The 16,912-nt window shown below is 31.4% G+C and overlaps 1 protein-coding gene across 1 annotated transcript; it reads left to right on the top strand.

Moving 5' to 3' along the window:
* Positions 1-10,901: 10,901 nt before the first annotated feature.
* Positions 10,902-14,081, top strand: LOC145559931 (cyclin-D4-1-like). The gene is made up of 6 exons (XM_081621208.1): positions 10,902-11,507; positions 11,692-11,778; positions 11,948-12,046; positions 12,145-12,364; positions 12,524-12,645; positions 12,974-14,081. The coding sequence occupies exons 1-6, from the start codon at positions 11,187-11,189 to the stop codon at positions 13,238-13,240; spliced, it is 1,116 nt and encodes a 371-aa protein (XP_081477334.1). The 5' UTR covers positions 10,902-11,186; the 3' UTR covers positions 13,241-14,081.
* The last annotated feature ends 2,831 nt before the right edge of the window (positions 14,082-16,912 follow it).

Here is a 16,912-nt window from a genome sequence, read left to right as displayed (position 1 = left end):
ACCAATATAGGAGGGCTCAGAATATTGAAAGGGTTTCCAGAAGTATTTGATTATTTGCTCAAGTACTGTGAAAGTCCTGCTGAATTTGAACATTACTGGCCAAGGTAAGCTTTCTTTAATTTTCTTTGAACTATTTATTTTATATTTTGAACTTCTTATGTCTTAATTTGAATTCAGATATTTACGTATTTGTGGACTTAATTTTATTGAATTTAACATGAGTTATTTCGTTTTGAACATTACTGTTAATTATTTGAATTTATTTTTTTAGGATTTGAACCTTTGTTTATATATGAATTAATAATTATTTAATTTCAATCTGTTTACTCTTTTTGTTTAACAAGTATATATGAACTGTATGTAATATATTTTGAACTTTGCTGTTTTTTTTTTGAACTTTTATATTATTATTTTGTTTATTGGTATCTTGTTTTTTGTTTTTAATAGAATGATGACAAAATACAAGTGTTCAGAAAATGATTGGTTAAATCACTTGTATGATATCAAAGAGAAATGGTGCCCTGCTTATTCAAAGGATTATTTTTCGGGTGGAGTATTGTCATCCCAAAGGAGTGAAACAACAAATCATTCTGTTTCTAATAGATTGAATAAAACAGATGGTTTGAGTGACTTTTATAGTACTTTTCTTGATGTTATATCAGAATGGAGGAGTAAAGAAAGTAAGCAAGATTTCCGTTTTCTGAGGGGTAACCGTCATCTTGCAGTAGCTAATGTTAGTTTGCTCATACACGCTAGGGAGATTTATACTATTTCTGTGTATGTGGTATTTGAGGATCAATTTGCAAAAGGTATTTCATGTTGTCAAGAGCGAAAGCATGAAGATGATGAGACTATTTGTTATTATGTTTGGAGGCCAAATAAGGACATTATAAGGCATGAAGTTACTTATGAGAAATTCACCTTTAACATCAATTGCACTTGTAAGTATTGGAGTGAGATGGGGTTGTTATGTGGACACTCTCTTCGTATATATAATATTCACTGTGTTCAAAAAATACCAGAACAGTATATAGTGAAGAGGTGGACTAAGAAGGCTATGTGTAGTCATGTTTCTGATGAAGAGCCATGTGAAGATGTTAAAGTTGTCCCTTCTACTGTTTGGAGAGTTCAAATGGTTAGGAAGTATGTTCAGTTAGTGACATCATGTCATGATGATCTTTTAGCAAGAAACGAAGTTGAGTATACTTTTCAAATGCTACGTGAAAAGGTGGAAAGTGTGATGGGTCCAATTCATATTGATGAGGTTGAAGTTGGTGAAGAAGCTAAAGAAGATGGTGATGAAGAAGGGTTCATAAACAATCCAAAAATAGCTAGGAAGAAGGGTGAGAGGAACTACAGGCCAAAGAGTACTGTTGAGAAAGCATGTAATAAAGCTAAGGGTTGGAAAAAGAAAGTAGATAAATACAAAGACGAAGCCAGAGCTACTGTCCAAAAATTAATTGTTGAGGTAATTTTGAACCTCTGTTCTTTGTAATTTCTTATTGAACAGCTTATAATTTTTTAAAATTTTGTAGGTTTTAGATGATGATGGAGATCCTTTGGTTTATTCACATCCAACAACACAAGGACCAAATCTCTCTGTACTTTCTAAGAAAAAGAATGTTCAGAGTAGAAATAGTAAAGCTACTAACAATGCTTCTCATTCTTCATTAACAAATGTAAGTATTTTTTTAAATAATATTTTAATTGTCTTTTTTGAACTGTTTTGTATTATATATGTTTAATTTCATTTTTCTTTCTTTTAGGTTTTTGATGATGGGTTCAAAACTGGTTCTCAAGCTTCAAATGGAAAAGGATTCAAAAATAGTAATCCTTCAACTAAATCTACTCAGCAATCTTCAGCTAATGTAATTTTTATTCTGTTTTGAACTTAAACTGTCATTGTTTTGAACTTTCTATGTTATATTTTGAACCTTTTAATTTTGTAGTTGTTTGAAGGTGAATCATCCAACAATTTTGCAAGACCTAATTCTTCTCAGCCATCCTCATCAAAAGCTTCAAATACAACTAATGTTCAGCCTTCCTCTGGAAATATTTCAAGAGCTACTCATCCATCTTTTTCAAATGTAATTTTTTTTGTTGAATTTTTTTAATTTTTTCTTGAATTTTTGTTTTATTATTCAAAATTAACTTGAATTTTTTGTAGGTTTTTGGTCAACAAGGTTCAACTAATTCTTTTCAGCCATCCTCATCAAAAGCTTCAAATTCTTTCCCAACAACTAAGCCACCTTTATCAAATGTAATGTTTTTTTTCTGAACTTTTTGACATTATTTTTGAACTTTTCTTTTCAGTTTCTGAATTATTTTTAATTTCTTGTAGGTTTTTGGTCAACAAGGTTCAACTAATTCTTCTCAGCCATCCTCATCAAAAGCTTCAAATTCTTTCCCAACAACTAAGCCACCTTTATCAAATGTAATATTTTTTGCTGAACTTTTTCACATTATTTTTGAACTTTTGTTTTCAGATTCTGAACTATTTTTAATTTCCCGTAGGTTTTTGGTCATCAAGCTTCAACTAATTCTACTCAGCCATCCTCATCTAAAGCTTCAAATTCTTTTCCAACAACTAAGCCACCTTTATCAAATGTAATTTTTTTTGTTGAACTTTTCGAGATTATTTTTGAACTTTTGTTTTTAGATTCTGAACTATATTTTGAACTGACAAATGTTTTTTTTGAACTATTAACTTTAAGTTCTGAACTAACCTTATTTTTCTTTAGGTTCATGGTCATCATGTTTCAACTAATTTTCCTGCAACTGGTTCTCAGTCTTCTGCAAGAAATGTAACTTTTTTGTTCTGAACTTTCTTTCATTTAATTTGAACTTAAGGCATTGTTTGAAGGTGAATCATCCAACAATTTTGCAAGACCTAATTCTTCTCAGCCATCCTCATCAAAAGCTTCAAATACAACTAATGTTCAGCCTTCTTCTGGAAATATTTTAAGAGCTACTCATCCATCTTTTCCAAATGTAATTTTTTTTGTTGAATTTTTTTAATTTTTTCTTGAATTTTTGTTTTATTATTCTAAATTAACTTGAATTTTTTGTAGGTTTTTGGTCAACAAGGTTCAACTAATTCTTTTCAGCCATCCTCATCAAAAGCTTCAAATTCTTTCCCAACAACTAAGCCACCTTTATCAAATGTAATGTTTTTTTTCTGAACTTTTTGACATTATTTTTGAACTTTTGTGTTCAGATTCTGAACTATTTTTAATTTCCTGTAGGTTTTTGGTCATCAAGCTTCAACTAATTCTACTCAGCCATCCTCATCTAAAGCTTCAAATTCTTTTCCAACAACTAAGCCACCTTTATCAAATGTAATTTTTTTTGTTGAACTTTTCGAGATTATTTTTGAACTTTTGTTTTTAGATTCTGAACTATATTTTGAACTGACAAATGTTTTTTTTGAACTATTAACTTTAAGTTCTGAACTAACCTTATTTTTCTTTAGGTTCATGGTCATCATGTTTCAACTAATTTTCCTGCAACTGGTTCTCAGTCTTCTGCAAGAAATGTAACTTTTTTGTTTAGAACTTTCTTTCATTTAATTTGAACTTAAGGCATTATAATCTGAACTATATATTTCTATTTAGGTTTCAAGTGGTTCTCAGGCTAAAAAAAGGAAGGTATCTGAAGTGAATCATAACAAAAGTTTTCGATATGAAACTAGTAAATGGGCTCAAGTAAGTGTGAACATTTTTATTCTGTATTATTGTTTTTTTGTATAATTTTTTTTTTTTTTTTTATTATTGTTCTTTTAATTTTTGTGTTTTTAGTATTTTGATGCCGGTCGCAATGCAAGGAATGAAGGGTCTCATGCTTCTGGATTTTCGAATGTTTCAAGTTATGATGCAATGTTATCAATTTTTGACAAGACAAGTAATTCATAATTTTTCAATATATGTAATAATATTCAAATTCTTATATATTTTCAATATATTTGAAAATTTTTGCATGATAAAGTTTTTGTTATTATTTTTTAATCAAATTTTATATTGACAAACATGTTATATAAAATGAACTACTAAGAATTAATTTTTGAACACAATGTTAATGTCAACATTTACTACAAATTTTACATATTTATGTCAATTTCAATCCAAATTAAAAATTCAAACAACATTTGTCTTCATCAAACATCAAATTCAAACAAATTACATAAAATCACTGTCTTTTGAAATGTCAATAAATCTAAATTTTAATTCTCCTCCATTCTTCTTCTTGCTGCCATTTTCACTCTGTATCCTTCTTTGTTGGTGGGGCTTAATATTATTTCTGAACAATATTGAACTCTAAGCTTCCTTATTTGATCAACCTGAACATTAAACCCGAAATTATATAGTTTTGAACAATATATGAAATTCGTTGAACATAACAAGAAAACATTTGAACAGTATTTTTGATACTCACATTATTTGCTTTCAAATCACAATTCCATTCTACCAAAGGCTCTGTTGTGTATGTTTCCATATGATTCATCAAGTAAACACCACAATTTTTAGAATCCAAATTGCTTCTCCATTTCATCTTGATTAAATCAGTCTTGAAACTTAAGACTTTAGCAACATCGCTTCCTGTATAATCCTTTGTTCGCATAAAATATGCAAAAGCTTCTAGCTGTAAAATATAAAAATATACTTTTTGAACATCTCAACTGAATATACTGAACACAGTCTAAGAAGAAATTGAACAAAAAATAATTTAGTACTTTACCATTTTTTGAGGATTATCTTCATATTTGGTAGATGCTTTGATATTCATTGGAAGCTTCCTGTTATCAATCAAATCCACTGTGCTATTGTACATGTTGATACATAGCAAGTAGAAGTGACCAAATGCAGCCACGGGAAAGAAGAATTCCCTATATTTTTTTGTGTTGGAGATACCACTGTTTGCCAATTCATAATTCAGTCTCTCAACAAACTTCTCATGTCTTACTTCTTTTGTGGTGTTCACACTTTCACCCTTGTTTGTGCAGACAATCAACTGCAATTAACCATTAAAATAATGAACAGTTATTATAAATATAATGAACACTTGTCAAAATATACTGAACAGTTTGTAGCAAAATATTAAATAAGGTTCATTTAAGAATATTGAATATATTTTTTCTTACGTATGGCATTGTGGAGAAGTAAATGCTATGTTTTTTGTCTTTGGTGTTCAGAATATGAGCCCAAGCATCGATAACTGCAGTGTCCACCTCTTCATCTGTTCCAAGTGTCCTCATTTCTTCCCTATTGACACTATTTTCTCCATCATGGTACAGTACTTCACTGCCAATACAAGAAAAAAAAAACAAATTAAGTTAAGCTTCAATTTATTATTTGAATTATATAAATAAATATTTGAACAAAGTAAATTAATTTTTGAACAACGAAATTATTTTAGAAAACTTACTCTTTAGGACCTTCACTGAATGCATAATCAGATAAAGTTGCTTGCATTGCACTAACATTTTTGAACAAATCCACATATTTAATCATGAATGGGGATTTTAGGCAAGCTGGCAATTTTGTAACTTCTCTTCGTGGTCTTTTGTTTGCATCCACAACCTGTTTTGTTTTTGGTCTATTGTAACAATATAAAAGTATTGTTAGTTTTTTTTGAACTATACGTTTATATAAATGAACTGTATGTGAATTGCTAATGAACTTCTATTGAATATATATGCTCTTATACAGTTACCCCTTTGATTTTTCAGAAACTTGTTTTTCTTTTCCTGCTTCTTCTTTAGATCTGTAGATTTGAACATACAACAAAGACATATGAGCATCTCATACAATTATTTGAACACAGAAAAATAATATAGTAAATATATCATTCAATAATTCATAAATACATATGTATTTGTACTTGTTCTGATTTCATCCAAAATATTTATGCTGACTTTTTCAGCTTTTATCCTAGTTGTCCAAAAAAATACAGATTCATTACATTACTTTCAAAATATTTACATATGTTTTTCTTTTTCTTTACTACGCTACTGCCCAAAAAATTACACTTAGATGTTTAGATAGAATTACATTACCCTTGATAGTGAAAGTCCTTTGAAAGTGGGTTCCTCAAAATATCATCAAGTGTTGCATCATTGGTTTCAAATATATTGGTAAAGTCAGTGGGATCATCAAATATGTCTTCAAAAGGCACATCTGTTGACTTTCCAGGTGCATCAGCTGCTGCCATTTCAAAAGGCACCTCCTTTGCCTTTCCCTTTCCACCAATATCAGACACTTTTTTCTCATGACCTTTCTCTCCTCTGCCTATGGTAAGTGTTAGGTCAAGAGTACTTTTCCCAACAACAGTACTCTCTTCCCCTTGATCTGCACTTTCCATAGAAAAAGGAGCAGTTGGTGTTGGAGGAGTTTGAAGTTCCAAATTAAAAGCACTTTCCATGTTATAATCCTCCCCCATCTTCTCTTTTGCTCTTTCTCTTCTTTTCTCCTTTTCTGTTTTTTTCTCAGCTTCTCTTCTTTCTGTTTCTTTTTTCTCAGCTTCCTTCTTCTCCAAATACTCTCTTTCAATCTGATCAATAGCCTTCAAGAAAGCCTCAGTTCCAAAGAAAGCCTCATCTTCACTCAAATTGGAAGCATCACTCATTCTTTTCCCAATAAGACCTTCAACACTTTTGATTATCATGTTGTTAGGGAACAGATTTTTCCCTAGCTTCAGCTTCTCAGACATTTTTGAAACACAAGTTCCCAAAGTCTTGACAATCTCCATCAAATCATCCATGAATTCCTCCTGTTTTCAATATAAAATCATTCACTTAAGTTTACAGTGTTTTGAACATGCATTATAAGTTGATGAACATCAGAAATATAAAGAATGAATATGTAACTGATCTGATTATCAAGTATTAAAGTGTCCTTTATTATTTGAACTTTATACTAAATCATTTGAACATTTATCATAATAATCTGAACAATTATAAATAAAATTTGAACAGAAAAGTAAATTGACTTAATTTAAAGTATTCTTTAATGATGTTATGACTGATTTTATAATTCATGATAAGTTGACGAAAGCATTTGAACATGTTTCATAACAATCAGAACTACTGGAAAAGAATTTTGAACTGAAAATAAAATGAACCTTGGTTGGCAAATTCTCATATGATTCAGCACTTTCTTGTTGTTGAACTTTTGGTTGTTGCTGTCCAGGTATTTGTATTCTTTCTAGCACACTTCCCAATCCAAATGTAGACTTTCCCTCTAATTTCATTCTCTCTTGAATCATATCTCTATTCCAAGTTGAAATTATTGGGTATGTCCTTGGTTGCTCAATACCTCTTTTTTGCACTCGATCACAATACAACAACTGTGCCATGACAAAAGCATACCAAAACATTATTTCCATTATGAATTTTTAAAAAATGAAACCAAGATATGCAATAACATCTTGAACATAAGAATAAAAGTTATAATTTAAATTCTTTAATAAGGCAAACACATTTTGATCATATGCGTTTTTTAATTTTGAACTAATAGGTATAACTTTTGAACATTATGCAATACAATATGAACAAAAAATTTTAAATAACAAAAGTCAGAAGCATACCAACAGGAAAGGCAGTGGTCCCTTGAAAAAACCCTTGGTGTTTTGTTTCCACTCAGGTACTGTGGAAATCAGACTTTGTAGAACATATTTGCACCAATTCAATTCCTTTATTTCATCACAATCTTGAATTGAGTGTAGGAATTTGTAGTGGCAGTGAAGGTTTTGGCTTGTTTTCATCATTGAGTTCACAGCAAGCACAAGGAAATCTATTTTGAACATTTCAGTTGCTTCCCCTGTGTTCTTCTCTTTCGACTCTATGTCTGCCGCGACATATTTCCTCCTGTGCAAAGCTTGCTGATCCCTCTTGTTCTTCTTTTCTTCCTCACTTTCATACTTCTCAAATATCCACTGTGTTCTAGGGCTTCCAGTTTTGCACCCCCACATTTCCCTCCACCTCATCAATGGTGTCACTAACTCCAAATCTTCATCTTCTTCTTCTGTCTTCTTTGGCTCTTTTTCTGTAACAACTTTGTTACCTCTAGGTACTCCATATACAATCTGAACATCTTGTTCAGTGATCTCCACTGTTTTGTTAAGTGGCAAGTAAAGAGTGCTGCTGTTTTCTTCAAAATGTTTTAACAGCCAAGCACAAAATACTGCATCATTTTGAGGCAAATTCACAGAAAGAAATGCCCCAAATCCCATATCCTCAACTGCTTGTTTTTGTAGTGGGGTTAAGTTACTTACAAACTTCATAAACTTAACATGACCCACTCTAACAGTTAGCTTATCATCTTCAACCTCCTCATCATCACTCAAGTTCACTACATTATCATCAATCAGCTCATCTTCATCAACTTTTCTCTTTCTCTTTTTCTCAATCTTCTCAACTTGTTTTCCTTTGTCCTTTTTTTGAACTTCTTCAGCCTTTTTCTGAACTTCTTTTCCCTTCTTCTGAACTCCCTTTTTAACAACCTTTCCTGAAGGTTGTCCTCCTTCCTTTCCACCAGTTTTTTCTCTGATCTGAACCCCCTTCTGTGTTTTTTGAACCCTCTTTCTAATGTTTTGAACTCTATTAAACTCTGATTCTGGAATAACCTCTGCTTCAACAGGACTTTTTGGCCCTTCTGGGGTACTTTGGCTGCGCAACACTCTTGTTGTTGTAGGTGTTGTAGGTGTTGTGTTCTTCCTTTTTTTTGTAGCTACGTGCTTCCTTCTCCTATTTAAATTATTTATATAAGTTAAAAAAATATTTACATTTATGTATTTAAATGAACATTACAATATAATAAAATGATCAAAAACATATTAATAATTTACCTAGGCTTTGGCTGACTATTATTGTCACCATTGCTTCCATCTGGTTCAGAATTTTCTGTAGGTTGGTCACTATTGGGCTGACCATTATTGTCACCATTGCTTTCTTCTGGTTCAGGATTTCCTATAGGTTGTTCAATATGTCCTGTAGGTTCTTCAGGAATTCCTGGTTCTTCAGTTGGGACCATAGAACTTGTTTGAGGTTGAACAGGATTTCCTTGTTCTTCATTTGGGACCACAGCACTTGTTTGAGGTTGAACAGGATTTCCTTGTTCTTCATTTGGGACCACAACACCTGTTTGAGGTTGAACAGGATTTTCAGAATTTGGTTGAGGTTTTTCAGAAATTTCAGGTTGGAGTTCAGAAGTTCCTTTTTGTAGTTCAGAAATTGTTGATGAGGGTACAGAAGTTTCTAGTTGATTTTCTGATGGGATTTCAGTCATTTGTGGAGGTAAATCAGAAGATTTTTTTGGTTCTTGGTGTTCAGTGGGTTGGTATGGTAGTTCAGATGCTTTAGGATGTTGTTCAGATGCTTCAGGATGCTGTTCAGTGGGTTCTCCAGCATTTGGACTGTTAATAAAGTAAAATTAATTATTATCTATAATTCCATTACAAAGTTAAATGAAATATGTTCAGTGGCTATTCATTGTTGTTCAAAAGATTTTTCTGGGTTGTTCAAAAATATATCAATACATAATTAAAATTGATAAACATGCATGCATATATACAAACATAAATGCAAAATTCTGGGTTTTTCAGTTGAGTATTTATAATTCTTCTTCAAAAAAATAACATATATTCACATTGAACAGGAATCATATGAATTAAAAGTTCAAAATATACCTGTTTGATGGACTTTCTGAAATTACTTTGTTTAATTCTTGCAAAATTTTGTGATCAACAATTGGACTTGCTTTTATATCTTCCAATTTCTTCGTTTTTGGTGTTTTCGTTTTGAACATCTTAATTAATGTCCTGTTCAACAAAATTTTGTACCAAATTATTTTTCAATTTCAAAAATTAGGGTTTAAATTGCTCGTTTTGTTAGTAATTAGAACAAAATATTACTTACATATTATCGTCTTCATCATCAGACGAACTTTGTTGCGATTTTCTACAAAAAAAAAAAACAAAATTATATCTATTATTTAACATTTCAAAAAATTAAACAATAAAAACTTAACAAATTGATCAAAATCGAGTAAAAATCAAAGTTATTGGAGAGATGTTCACCTTTTTGAAGGTGTTTTCGGTGAATCTTCTTCGTTCGCCATGGAATTGCAGTAGTTTTTAGAGAGAGAAATTTAGAGTTGAGTGAGAAAAATGAAATGAGGAGAGAGAATTGCAAATGAATTTATTAGATGAAGCTTTATAATTTATGAGAAGAGAGAGAATGATTTAAAATGATTAAAAAAATTAAGTGGCGGTTATTTTAAAAAAAAAAAACTGAAAAACGGAACTCCATTCAATCAGCTGAAAAAACTGAAAAATAAAGTGGGTTGGGCGTGTTTTTTGTTTGGGCTGTGTTTATTGGGCCGCGTGTGGGCTGGAGCATGTAGTTTACTGTGCACCATGGTGCATAGAATACCAATTGCGATTGACAAGCAATAACCACTACGAGTATATATCTCTATACAACACGGAGCACTTTTTATATTGAATACTGCAAATAATAATGGTCGAAAATACTCTTAATTCTTCATGTATTTCATTTCCAACAATAGAAATCTTTTGTCAAAAAAAAAAAAAAAAATTAGAATTCATTCTTACATTATAAAAAATAAAAAAAAAAAAAGACTAAATTCAACAATTGTTTTTTTTTTGTTTTTTTGTTTTTTTTTTTCTTTTCTTACAAAACCAAGATTTTTAAATTTTTTTAAAAAAAATTCATGGTCATATAAAATTCCACTACTTTTCTTTTTCTTTTTCATTTCATTTCATCCTAATTTTCTTGCCCTTTTTTAATTTTTGGTTGCTAAATCCGAAGAGTCCACAGCTTTTCTTTCTCTCCCCCAATCTCTCTCTGATTTTCTCTCTCTGATTTTACCCTAAAAACACCCACCCCCCTTACCCCCTCACTCATGTTCATTTCCTACATAAACCTCCTCACTTTCTCTCTCTTCCTTCACTCTTCCTCTTCTTCTCTTCACTCCCTTCTTTCTCTCTCTAAAACCCCACCATACCCTTTCTTTCTCTCTCTAAAAAAGCTTCGATCTTTCCCCAAATCAATGGCCGCCATTGTTGCTTTCTTCCCATGAATAACTCTTGATCAAAACTCAATCTGGGTTTTCCCCCTTTTCACCAAAACTCTCTGTTTTTGGAGTTTTTATCATCATCAACATCTAAAAATGGCCGACATTTTTCTGTGTGATGAGAGTAAAGATTTCTTCTTTGATGATGATCTTGATGATTCTTCTTGTGGGCCCATTGATTTCGATCATCAATCCTCAGAAATCTTCATCAACCATCATCATCATCATCGTCAACTCAGTAAATCTCAGCCGTTGATTGTTTCCCCTGAAGAACAGAGTATAGATGATGATGAAGCTTTTGCTTCTATGGTGGAAAGAGAAAGTTGCTACTTTCCCAGAGAAGATTATCTCTTCAGATTCCGATTTGGGGATTTAAACTTTGCTGCTCGAACCGACGCTTTTGACTGGATTTTTAAGGTTTCATTTTTTCCAGATTTTTTTTTTCTATTTTTTTTTCAGATTTTTTTGATAAAAATTGGGATATATTTGATTGGATATTGATTTTTCTAAAGATGGGTTTTTCTGGGTTTTATTGATTTTTTAATATATTAATTAATTTAAATTGAAAAAGTTTTGATTTTTAATTTCTAATTTTGTGCAGGCGCATTCTTACTACAGTTTTGGACCATTGAGTTTTTGCTTAGCTGTGAATTATTTGGACAGATTCTTATCAACAAGAGAATTACCCGTGAGTTTACTCTTACTCAATCCAAATAAATGAAAAAGATTACACATTTATTTCTTTTTTATTTTAATTTGTTGGATTATAAAGTGATGATCTTTAATTCATGTTTTATTATTGTAATGATTATGTAAATAATTAATAACATATGATCATGTCTTATAATTATTACTAGAGTGGTAAAGCATGGGCAGTGCAATTACTAGCTGTGGCCTGTTTATCAATTGCAGCCAAATTAGAAGAAACTAGTGTTCCTCAATCTGTAGAATTTCAGGTAATTAATCCTTAATTAACCTTAATTTATTTCTTATTATGCCAATTTTTACAGATAATTAAAAAAAATTATTTATTTTTCTAAATTTTTTGGGGCAGGTTGAAGATCCAAAATTTGTGTTTGAAGCAAAAACAATAAAAAGAATGGAGCTAATGGTGTTGGATACATTAAACTGGAAAATGAATGCTGTGACACCATGTTCTTTCATAGATTATTCTCTCAAGAAATTATGTGATTATCATAATGATAATTTTTATCTGTCTTCTTCTAGTAATGTGGTGAATAGATCAATGCAGCTCATTTCTAGCATTATTAGAGGTATTAATCCAATACTACTAATACATTGGTTTATTGATGATATTTTCTATAACATAAAGTTTGTATTTTTATTAATGAATTGGTTCAATTTTAGAATTTATACTGTTGTATCCAATGTATTTAGGTGTATGATAAAATGGTTGTGAAAATTAAATGCAGGTATTGACTTCTTGGAATTCAAGCCTTCAGAGATTGCAGCAGCTGTTGCCATTTCTGTTACTGCTGAAATCCAATCTTTGGATATTGACAAGGCTTGTTCTTGTTTCATTCATTTGGACAAGGTAAAAATAATTCAAGTTTATACATTCAACCTTACATTGCAAATTGTTGTAATTAATGCCCGTAAATTAACCTCGTTGATCATTGGTTTGCCTAGGTGACGGATAATTTACTCCGTCCATCATTCGGTCACCTATGTGTCGAAAATTGAACTTAATCCATCGTTCGGCCACCTATGTGTCTAAAATGAACTTCGTGGTCACCAATGTGGTCTAAAAATAAACTTGGTGTATCATCGGGTGTAACCCTATGTGATGGAAAATTGAATTCGTGTATTGGTAGGACAATGTGACAACTAATTGAGATGGTGTCGTGTTTGATGATGTGCAGGGAAGGGTGAAACGGTGTGTGGATATGATCAAGGAAAACGCGGTGAATAACCGGAATGGGAATGTAGGGGTGGTGGTGGTGCCTCAAAGTCCAATTGGGGTGTTGGAAGCAGGATGTTTTAGCTATAAAAGTGATGAATTAACAACAACATCAACAACTACAACTACAGTTGTTGCTGTTGGGTCATGTGCAAATTCTTCTCAAATTACTGGAATTAAAAGGAAAAAATTAGACACATCATCATCATCACCTAAGTTGGACTCTTAATCTTCATCATAATCTGATTTTGGGGATAATTTTTATATTTTTAAAATTATTTTTTTAGAAATTTATGACAAAATTTTTGGTTTGTGCATCAGTTTTTGGTTGAATGAGAGCTTTGGTGTGGTCCTTTAGAGGTGGGCCCCCCTAAAATAAAACATAGATACAAAGGCCCATCTACAAAGCCCACATACCAAATGAGACACAAACAAAGTTAGAGAGAGAAAGAGTGTACTTTTTAGAGAGAGAAAGACTGATGCAATTTGCTAATCAAAGTTGGAAACTCAGAAATTGAAGTGGATTCATGCAAGAGACAGGGTGATAAACTGATGATGATGATGAACAACATGGTAAAAAAAAAGTTACTGCTTGGAAATACAGATGTTATGTTATTTTTTGTTGTAGAGTACCTCAATGAGGTAAAAAATATGAGGGGGTGGAAAAAGATTATGATCAAGAGGGAAATTCATTTTTTTTTTTTTTTTTTTTTAATTTTTTTTTTCTTTATTTATTTATTGGGGGCATAGAGTAGTAGATATCAATCAATTCTCTTTTGGAAAGAAATTAGAAAGAAAGACAAAAACAGTGAATCACAAGAGGAAGTGCCTTTTTATTGGTATATATAATTATAGTCAATATTTTTCCCTCCCAAAAAATAATTGTAGCTATTGTAGTCAAAATTCTAAATTATTCATATTCCCTTGAATATCTTCCCTTTCCTTTTGTTAATTTTCACCCTTTCTATATTTTAACTATGTATGGTGAACTTTGATCAAAAGTAATGAAATATAATCAAGACTCCATTTTTTTTTTCCCTTTTAATAAATGGGGTGGAGTCGTTTTTGAATCGAGTTTGATCTCTTTTTTATTGCATTTTGTTATTGTATTTTAGTGGTAATCTATTGATATGAAATAAAAAAATTACTCCGTAAATCATTAATTTTTTTTGATTAATTGAACTTGATCATTAGTCAGTGTATTTTACCTTCTCGCCTTGTGAGCTATGCCCCCATAGAAGAGTTGTCAATACTTTTCCAAGATTACGGAGTAACTATTAACTATTTACCAATGTTGAATCGAATTTGAAACATAAACGATATACGTAGTATTAATTTACTCACTAAATCTGTTATCACATTGCTTAATGATTATAATTATCAATGGTAAATGTTATGGAGTTTTTACTAATGGTATGTTTCAGCTTTTCAACCCCATATATTTTATTTAACTCGGAACAAAAGTTCAAACTAACTTGCCACCATTGAGTATTATTGACCTTTGTTAGAAGTTTCATTTGCTGCAACGGCTGTAAACGAATGACACCTGTCACCAGCCGAAAGTTTGAATCAAGTACTTGTACTGGTTTCATGGTTTGTTATTAATGTAGTGGGCTGGGCCCGGGTTATGCAAAACGGGTCCATACTGGGCTGGGATTATGTAACCTAATAATGGGCTGGGGTGGGTCAACACCCGTTTAAAGTCCTTTTACTTTATTGAGTGGGTTTATTTTGTTTGTGTTCTTGAGTTACTTTGTTCTTTTACAAGCTGCTACATGATCTTGCTAGTTGTATAAAAAATATGTTTTTTTTTTTTTTTTTTTCTTACAATTAGTGATTTGATAATAAAGATTTACTTTTAATTTTAACGTAATTGAAACATATCTTTCCAGATTTAAAATACGGATTGATATTTTTCTTCAACCTTTTTCTGAATTTAGGTAGCGCATACAAATGGATACACATGCTATAATCCTAATAACACCCTAAGAACTTTTATTAAAGTAAATGGTTTGTTAAAATTGTCATGAACCTTACTTACACTTTAAAGACTTTGAGCATGACATCTTATAGAGCCATTACATATACAAATCTGTATATGTTGAGATCATTCAATGTCTCTTATTTACTTCCTCTGTTTGTAATCTATAGACTATAGTTGTGCTTAAAAAATTTCACGGGTAAGAACAAATGTTTTGAGAGTAGATTAATTAGGAATTTTCTATTTTGTTTTTGGACCGGGTGATTAGTAAATAAGAATATTTGCTTTGAATTACGTAAATATTTTGATAAAGTAAGTAAATAATTTGTATGACGGTTTGATGTAAATGTATTACGAATACAATATTATGAGATTATATATTGAGACGAATCTTAGGTAAAGAAAAGTGAAGCTAAAATAATGGAAGAAAAACACAATTATAATAGCTCAGGGCATTAAGCATTATTTCAGCAAAAGGAATTTGTATCACCTTTTGACTAGAATCACACTTATCATGCTATGTCTTATCTTTTCTTCATTGCCTAATTCAACTATTGAAGGCTATTGAAGCTGATATGTCATGTCAATCGCATATGTCAAGCACAGTGACTTAATCTATGTTCTCTTAAACTTAAATTAAAATAGGATGTTATATTCTGAGTTATTTATTTAAGGTCTAAATTGCTGTTAATTAAATTAGTAACAACATATATACATCATTTATAATACTCATCATATACTAATATGCTGTTATTTAGTAACAACATATATACGTTTATAAATTATAATACTCATCATTGACATCATATTTCTATGACGGATGAAGTCCTGATCTACCAGCAAACACTAAAGGCTTGTGTATGATACGTCACAGGTTCAAATTTATAGCGAGTGTGAAGGCGGGAAGGGTTGGGAGTGTGAGGGAGTAAGGGGGGACCCTAAACTTTTGATAATCTAGGTTGGTTTTGGCTTTGGATGGGGGCTGGAGGCTAGTAAGACTGGTCAAAATCTGGACTTTACACAGTGAAAAAGGATCATTTATGCTGAGAATGCAGAGGTTAACTTAAATTTTTAGGGGCAGCCTTTGGCAATTAGCATTGGAAACCCACGCGGCAGTAATTTTCTGACCATTTTCACCATTTTTTTTTACTAGACTACAAGTCGTATATGGGGATTTACATGTTACATCTAAAGTTCTGTTCGTCTTTGTATGATTATTTTAGGTCATACTTTATCTTCAAAGTAAGTATCAGTCGAATTTTACAGCAGTAATAAAGACATAAAGTTTAATAAAGTTGTATATCGAGTTGAAAGTGGGCATTTTGTTAAAGTGGTCAATTTAAGTTTAAACAAAAATGATTAGGGACTAGGGTTTGTATACCTAATAGAACTAGTATGGTTGATCTAGTCCGAAATGACTCAACTTGAAATTACTTAACTTGAATGCTCGTTTTATTATTCATTATAAACAAATCTTTGTATGATATATTTTCCATAGCAATTTCTCATTCTCTAACCGTCCTTTGGAAAAGAGTTCAAGCTAGGTCCACTTACAAGGAGACAATGACATTATTAATACTCAATTCAGCAATTCTTACACCAATATAAATCATATATATTCAATTAAATCTCTTTTACTAAATTAAGGTTAGTCTAGTGGTAAGAATTGTACCTTTCAACAGTAACTTGGGGATTCAATCCCTAATAGTGGCACTTTGAGAGTAGGGGATCCTTTACCCTTGCTCTCCCACTCTCAAAGTGTCTGACCTGCAAATACCGGACCAAAAAAGTCGTGAGGGTTGAGGTTCGGTTAGGGTCTTTCAGTGTAACACCCCCGATTTACTATTAACAATAAGCAATAAATAAAAGAAAAATAAACAACCTTTAAATAAAATTGCGGAAGCATACACCTAAATCGGA

Source organism: Chenopodium album, chromosome 1 (genome assembly GCF_948465745.1).
Source record: "Chenopodium album chromosome 1, dcCheAlbu1.1, whole genome shotgun sequence".
In the NCBI taxonomy this organism is placed as follows: Eukaryota; Viridiplantae; Streptophyta; class Magnoliopsida; order Caryophyllales; family Amaranthaceae; genus Chenopodium; species Chenopodium album.
The sequence above is the reverse complement of the archived record's forward strand: the minus strand, read 5'-3'. Positions and strand labels throughout refer to the sequence as shown.

Coding starts and splice junctions, on each gene's coding strand:
- LOC145559931 (XM_081621208.1), top strand. CDS start 11,187: ATGGCCGACATTTTTCTGTGTGATGAGAGTAAAGATTTCTTCTTTGAT. Junction 12,365..12,523: donor CATTTCTAGCATTATTAGAG/GTATTAATCCAA, acceptor AATTAAATGCAG/GTATTGACTTCTTGGAATTC. Junction 12,646..12,973: donor GTTTCATTCATTTGGACAAG/GTAAAAATAATT, acceptor GATGATGTGCAG/GGAAGGGTGAAACGGTGTGT.